The sequence below is a fragment of the Amblyomma maculatum genome, chromosome 9 (genome assembly GCF_055883805.1).
Source record: "Amblyomma maculatum isolate TAMU_Amacu chromosome 9, ASM5588380v1, whole genome shotgun sequence".
Classification (NCBI taxonomy): Eukaryota; Metazoa; Arthropoda; class Arachnida; order Ixodida; family Ixodidae; genus Amblyomma; species Amblyomma maculatum.
Window position 1 is genome coordinate 33,438,809 of NC_139352.1, and position 7,582 is coordinate 33,446,390.

Genomic DNA, 7,582 nt, shown 5'->3' on the forward strand with positions numbered 1-7,582 from the left:
GGAATAACACCACCATCCTGAAAAAGCTTCAGACGTATGTCGACCAGGTAACGGGGATATTTAGGCGAATCTCAATCAGGAACAAAGGCCTCAGAGAACACTGCCCTAATAAAACTGCTTCGTGCCTTTGTAATTTAGGAGGATAGCTTATGCCAGCCCTTTCTCAATCTCAATCCTGGTGAAGTAGAGAAGTTAGAGAGAGAAAATGATCAAAAAGTCATTTAAAAGGGCTTCAGGCACCCCCCCCCCCCTCCCCAATTCGTCGACAGAGAAGCTTCTAGCTATGGGAATGCATAATACCTGGAAAGAGAATGCTAAAGCGGTCAGGGAGGTCCAGATTTGGCGGCTCAACTCCACTGTAGTGGGCCGAAAAATACAAGAACTACAGCTTCAGTCAGGTGAGCCACCCTATGTCGCTGAACTCCTGGAGCTTGAGACGCGTAAACTATTCAAAATTGCACCGATCCCTAAGAATATGCACCCGATTCATGACAAAGAACGAAGACAGCATAGAGCAAAATTTATTCAAAGCAAACTAATAAACGACCCTCCTGAGGAATCAGCCTATTGCGATGCTGCCTGCGGGCTAAAGGGGCCGCAGTCATAGCAGTGGTAGATGGGAACCAATCCCAGAAAGTAAAGGGATCCATTAATACGCGTAAGGCTTTAATAGCTGAAGAGGCTGCGATAGTGCATGTATACATGTACTGAAGCCAAAACTATCCTTTCAGATAATAAGGCGTATGTTAGGAACTTCGGCAAAGGCCTAATTTCCAAGCAGGCGGCCAGTCTACTGAGAAAGTACCCGCTAAACCGGGAGGTTTCAGTCATCTGGGTTCCAGCTCACGAGGGTCTGTCTACCAGGCAATGAGACTGCCCATCGCCTCGCTCGAGATATATACACCCGAGCGGCCATACAAACCGGCTGGGATGCCACAACCCTCCTCCTTCTTTCTGGAGGAGGAGGAGGAAACATTATTGAGGAGGAATTGGACAATTAAGGTTGGTTGGTTGGTTCAAAGGAAGGGAAAGGCGCAGTATCTGTCACACTTGCTCTGTGGACGCCTGAACCGCGCCGTAAGGGAAGGGAGGAAGGTGGGAGTGAAAGTGCAAAGAGAGAAAGGGGAGCCGTAGTGGAGGGCTACGGAGTAATTTCGACCACCTGGGGATCTTTAACGTGCGCTGACATCGCACAGCACACGGACGCCACTTCGTTTCGCCTCCATCGAAACGCAGCCGCCGAGGTCGGGTTCGAACCCGGGTACTCCGGCACAGTAGTCGGGCGTCTTACCATTGCGCCACCCCGGCGTGACAATTAAGGCGAAAGTCTTTAATGGCTCATAAATGTATGCCCCGCTTTTGCGGCGGCTGTCGCGTGGCGTTCCTTGGCGCGCGTTCAAATATGGGATTGCAGATGGCAGGAACGCTAGACAAGATGAGACTTCTGAAGGGAAGGCGCAGTATCTGTCACACTTTCTCGGACAAGTGTGCGTTTGGAAGGTACGCCATCGCTCCTGTCGCGTAGCGGTTCTTGGCGCGCGTTCGAGTGAGGGTTTGTATATGGCAGGAACGCTAGACAAGATTAGACTTCTGAAGGGAAGGCGCAGTATCTGTCACACTTTCTTGGACAAGTGTGCGTTTAGGAGGTACGCCATCGCTCCTGTCGCGTAGCGGTCCTTGGCGCGCGTTCAAGTGAAGGATTGTAGATAGCAGGAACGCTAGACAAGATGAGACTTCTGAAGGGAAGGCGCAGTATCTGTCACACGTTCTGGGACAAGTGTGCGTTTGGAAGGTACGCCATCGCTCCTGTCGCGTAGCGGTCCTTGGCGCGCGTTCAAGTGAGGGATTGTAGATGGCAGGAACGCTAGACAAGATGAGACTTCTGAAGGGAAGGCGCAGTATCTGTCACACTTTCTCGGGCAAGTGTGCGTTTGGAAGGTACGCCATCGCTCCTGTCGCGTAGCGGTCCTTGGCGCGCGTTCAAGTGAGGGATTGTAGATGGCAGGAACGCTAGACAAGATGAGACTTCTGAAGGGAAGGCGCAGTATCTGTCACACTTTCTCGGACAAGTGTGCGTTTGGAAGGTACGCCATCGCTTCTGTCGCGTAGCGGTCCTTGGCGCGCGTTCAAGTGAGGGATTGTAGATGGCAGGAACGCTAGACAAGATGAGACTTCTGAAGGGAAGGCGCAGTGTCTGTCACACTTTCTCGGACAAGTGTGCGTTTGGAAGGTACGCCATCGCTCCTGTCGCGTAGCGGTCCTTGGCGCGCGTTCAAGTGAGGGATTGTAGATGGCAGGAACGCTAGACAAGATGAGACTTCTGAAGGGAAGGCGCAGTATCTGTCCCACTTTCTCGGACAAGTGTGCGTTTGGAAGGTACGCCATCGCTCCTGTCGCGTAGCGGTCCTTGGCGCGCGTTCAAGTGAGGGATTGTAGATGGCAGGAACGCCAGACAAGATGAGACTTCTGGAGGAAAGGCGCAGTATCTGTCACACTTTCTGTGACAAGTGTGCGTTTTGATGGTATGCCATCGCTCCTGACGCGTGGCGTTCCTCGGAGCGCGTTCAAGTGTGGGACTGCAGATGGCAGGAACGCTAGACAAGATGAGACTTCTCAGGTTTTCGCCTTTCACTACATTAGTCGCTAAAGTCCCTCATAAGATTTGGTTTCTTCGTAAGGAGACGTTTCTCTTCAAGCCGCCTAGGGGTTGTCGTCGCTTCATGGTGCTCGACGACCTCCTTGACCCAGGCCTTGATGACACGTTGCCGGCCTGGATCAAAGCTAAGCAATGCGGCCTCCCACTGTTCCGAATTGGTAATCCACAAGCCCTCCGGCGGTTGCATGGTTTCAGATTTTAACATGATGGGCATCTGCCCTCTGATCACTACAGAGGGAACATGAGGGGCGGTTTCCGCCTAGATACCATTGTTCCTATTTATGTGGATTGAATCACGTACTTGTCTGATGTTTTCTGAGTAGTGTCCTGATTTGCTAAGTGTAGTCTGGATATTTCAGTTTGTTTTTATACCAATTCGTAATTCCTTTGTACGTGGGGTCTCTCTCGCGAGTCGGTCTTAGATCGGGATAACGCACCTCTCGGCCTACGACAAATCCTCTGGCATACTGGGCGAGCGCAGCGACGTAAAACATGTGGAACGGCGCTGCTAATTACCATTGTTACGGCGCTTGCGCAGTAACGGTTCCGTCTCTGAAAAGCCACATTGTTTTTAAATGGTATAGCGAAGCTTTCGCTTCTAAAGAGGTAACCATTAAAAAGGTATTTTACTTTTGTTAGCTGTTTAAATTCGAGGCGATTTTCTTCATCATTGATTGACGGGCGGTACTGAAAACCCGTCAACGAGAACGCGCTGACGGAGTAGCGCTGAATACGTTCCACCTAGGAAGCGCCACCCTCTTCGCCCAAATGTGCACTGCCACGGACACCATTGGAGGCATCGGTGATCGCACGCGTGCAAGTAACTATGGATGGAACGCACATATTGCTGCCCGGAGAAATCCCGGGTGCCGATCAAGCTAAAGTTTGCAGCAGTGAATAAAGTTTTTTTTTTTTTTTTTTTTTTTTTAACAAAGTCGCGCGAACTCTTTTCTGGAGTATTATATTTGCTCTTGTGCGTTCGAGGGCTGCGTGTCATGCAGTATACTGGAACATTATACTTGAATTCGAACGCTTCTCGTCAGGTAAACGCGTGCTACCAGTATTAGAGCTGCCCAATTAAGCAATCGCTGAAACAGCTCATTCGGTGGAAAAGCCGTCTGCAGCGAAGTAGTTGTCGGCGCCGCGTGTCGGAAATAATCGGGAGCTGCGTAAAAAGATTGTAGTATGCTAATTTGTGGAATTGATTGGCGTGCGATGGGCGATCACATTTTAATTAAATGACTGCAATTATTTGATGCATTAAAGAGGAAATAGAGCGGGTTAAATGTGTCAACAAGCTCAGAAAGAAAAGCAAATGCTTGTTTGATGCTAATTAAAAAAAATGAATATGTATAATTGATCAAATAAATGTTTGAGATAAATGAAAAAAGAACAAATTGCCTGCCGTGGTGTCAAAACGCTCCGAACGGAAACCTAATGTATGCTGATGCTAAGTATATCTGTGCATAAAAAGTTCAAGATAATGGAAACATGAAAACATCGTGTGCGTGAAAAGCTACCGCGTCATACGCCTGAGGGCGGATCCAAATGTTCCTCGGCGTTCCTTCGAACGCAAACAGCGTGTTCCACTCAACGCGCACTGGAACGCATCAAGTTTCAAGAAGTGGCGTCCGTGTTTGCATTAGATGTCTGCACGAGGCAGGCTACAAAGTAAAAAATAAAATTATTATTTTTGGAAATAAAAAAAAAGTGAAAAATATACTTCGCATACGTGTTTAAAAGCTATGGCATCATACCTTTAACGGCGAAGCTTAAGTGCCCCCCTAATTTGTGGTAATATCCCAGGAGCGCTGCCCACATAGTGATTAAGCGTCCTATGCCTGAGCCACAGAGTAAGATAGGAGCGCCGACTCTGGCCAACACCTGTTGCTCTGGCGCGCTGCAAAGCTGGTTTGTGGGCTTAACGTCCCAAAGCGACCCAGGCTATGAGAGACGCCGTACTGGAGGACTCCGGAAATTTCGACCACCTGGGGTTCTTTAACGTGCACTGAAATCGCACAGCACACTTGCGCCTTGCTTTTCGCCTCCATTGAGAAGCGGCCGCCGAGGGCGGGATTCGTTCGCGCACCCTTGGGAACAGTAGTCGAGCACCGTATCCACTGCGCCCACCCCTGCGGGTCCCATCATGGTCGATCATCATCACTGTCACTATCAGCGACTACCACTAACTATAATTATTGGTCACTATCTCCCACTAATAGAAGTTCTTCAGTGACATGTTCAAAGGCAAACATAACCGCGCGGAATCTTGCGAACTGTGGCACGTCTTGCGGACGCACGACCGAACGAACGTGCAATCATGAGCCTAAAAAGGCTTTCGCCCCAAAATAAAGCCTTTTTGGGAAGCCGGTGGCTTGTACGAGCTACTTTGGCTTACGGTGTTTGGCGGGTAGGGGCGGCCGTTTCGGCAACTCTACAGACAGCATCAGTACCGGAGAGCGCGCGCTTTCCCTTGAGACATACCGTGGCAGCATCTACACAGCACAAACACGGAACAGATTTGAATTGATTGAATACTTAATTGTTCCATCAATGTAGGAGGACCCTTAGTTCCCGTCCCCGGCACGCAGGCTCGGCACGAGGGCCGGGTCCTCTGCGACTAAAGACCGGCGAAGACAAACTGCGTCCTCGCGGATTCTACCACCAAACGGATTGCGAGTAGCTGTTTAGCGGGGACCTCGCTTTGCAGCAGAGCCTCTCAGGGATTCCTACACTTGATACTTTCCCTGACACTAGGGGAACCAGGGCGCTTCCAAATTACACGTTGTGGGGACCTTCTCGCCCCACAAGTGAGATATTTGTCATCATCTCTATCTTTGGTTTGGGTATGACAATCCCAAACACGAAAAGTGCTTTCTTAAGTCACCGTAAAGTTGTGATCTTCGCGCTGCGCTGGAATGGGCTGTCGTCATCTAGCGGTGCGTTTACCGCATGCTGCCCGTCGTTGTCTTTACGCGGAGCGATCTTTGAAAACGTACGGGCCGTCGGGCGTTTCCATTGGCCGGCGCAGTGTGATGAGGTTAGTCTCGCGGAAGCAAAGAGTGCGGAAGTATTTTAATGGCTGTGAGTAGAACTTGCGTCTTTAATGGCCGGAACATAAGTGTTTCGCTCACGACAACCCAAGAACAAAAATAAAAGCCAGAATATTTTGCAAAGAGTACTTGAGCGTACCATTAACAGCAAGGAGGGGCATGCGTTTGCATTAGCGAGCACGCATTAAGACGTGGAGTGCGCTGGAGGGCACATATCGTCTGGACAGTAACCGGCTGCGACATGTGGACGATGCGGCTGCAAGGCGTTCCTGCTCTGATCGACAAAACAGCGGTCTCTATCAACGGGAAGATATACTGGTTTGACACTTACTCCCAGGAAATGCACGTCTTCAACGCGGCAACCTGCCGATGGTATATGGTGCCGGTGTCTGGTGCGTTCCCAATCCAGGTGCCTTGTTACTTACGCGCCCACTCGGTCGTAGCCTACAGAGACTGCGCGTACTTCTTTGGAGGCAGTCGCTACCAAGAAGGTCCGCAAAACAAGCTTTATCGGTTCAATAGCCACACCATGACATGGAGCCGTGTGCAAGTGTTCGGCCAAGAGCCAGGAGGACGTATTGGTCACGCTGCCTGTGTGGTGGGCTGCAGGATGTACATCATTGGTGGACAGACTGAAGACGGTGTGCTCTTGCCACTATTAGAATATTTCGATTTGGAGACCTTGAAGTGGCACTGCGTGGAGACCACTGGCGATATCCCGAATATGCGTATCTTCCACTCGGCGTCTGCCAGTGGCAGCCACATTTACATCTGGGGAGGCTGTTATAAAGATGCTTCTGAAGGTGTCTCCTATGAGTCTTTTCTCTGCATTCTGGATACTACGACCATGACCTGGGTGCGCGCACGAGAAGATGGCTCCTCTCCTGAAGCGCGCATTGAGCACGCAGCTTTCGTATACAACAACGAACTGTACATATTTGGAGGGTCTGACTTCACCAATGATGCCTACTTTGGAGACATGTGGAAATACAGTTCGGTAGAGTCTCGGTGGATCAATCTGACGCCTAGGCGACCTGGCCCGTCGCACAGGGCCGCCGCGGGCTGCTGCGTGATGGACGAAAAGGTGCTCGTTTTTGGCGGGTTCGGCCCGCTATACACACTGGTGGATGGTGTGCAGGTGAAAGTACGCGGCAGATGGTCTGTACGTGATCTGTACGTACTGGAGTTCGTGCCTTCTTTGGCAACAGTGTCCTTATTGGCTGTAGTGGAAGCAGGTGTGGACGCCAGTTCTTTGCCGCCAAATCTACGTGATCAGTGTGAGTACTTCCGTCGACATTACTGGTGGCAGGATTCACAGTGAGTGAAAGCATTTTGGCCTGTACTGATGCACAGCTTCGTTGTATTGACGCTGTTATACTCAGTCAAGTCCTAATTATGACATTTTCTGTTGTGCTTAAATAATTTGAAATATCAATTGTGGTATATGAATTTATAGTAATAAAGACAAAAATGTGGAGCGTTGCTGAACCGATTGTGGAATGAAATCTTTGGTTGCGGGTGAATGAGCATATCATCGAACAGAACGAGCATTCCATGAAGTTCACTGGCATTCTAGGCAGAATCCGCTTTCATGCCCTGTGCACGTGATGACGGTATCCTGCTCTTTTCAGTGAGCTTTCCCAAGCTCTCCGTGGTAGCGCGTGCAAGCTCATTGCGGAAATTACCCTTCTACCTACCAGCGCTCGCATCTGCTGGGAGTAACTAATTGAGGCGCGGTAACTAAGCTCCTAACCCTAGGACTACACAACACTTTCAATGAATTGAGAGAGGCACAACTAGTCTCCCAAGTGCGCAGACTACAGCAGACCCCACCTGGCAGGGAGCTGCTTAAGAAACTGGGCCGCGCCGATCA

General features: G+C 50.1%; 1 protein-coding gene across 1 annotated transcript; it reads left to right on the plus strand.

Moving 5' to 3' along the window:
• The first annotated feature begins 5,950 nt into the window (after positions 1–5,950).
• LOC146178796 (kelch domain-containing protein 3-like) lies at positions 5,951–7,030 on the plus strand. Its single transcript, XM_084580036.1, has one exon. It carries the CDS (start codon positions 5,951–5,953, stop codon positions 7,028–7,030), a length of 1,080 nt encoding a protein of 359 aa, XP_084436162.1.
• Positions 7,031–7,582: the final 552 nt, after the last annotated feature.

What these genes read in the sequence shown, in the direction of transcription:
- LOC146178796 (XM_084580036.1), top strand. Translation starts at nt 5,951, where the DNA reads ATGTGGACGATGCGGCTGCAAGGCGTTCCTGCTCTGATCGACAAAACA.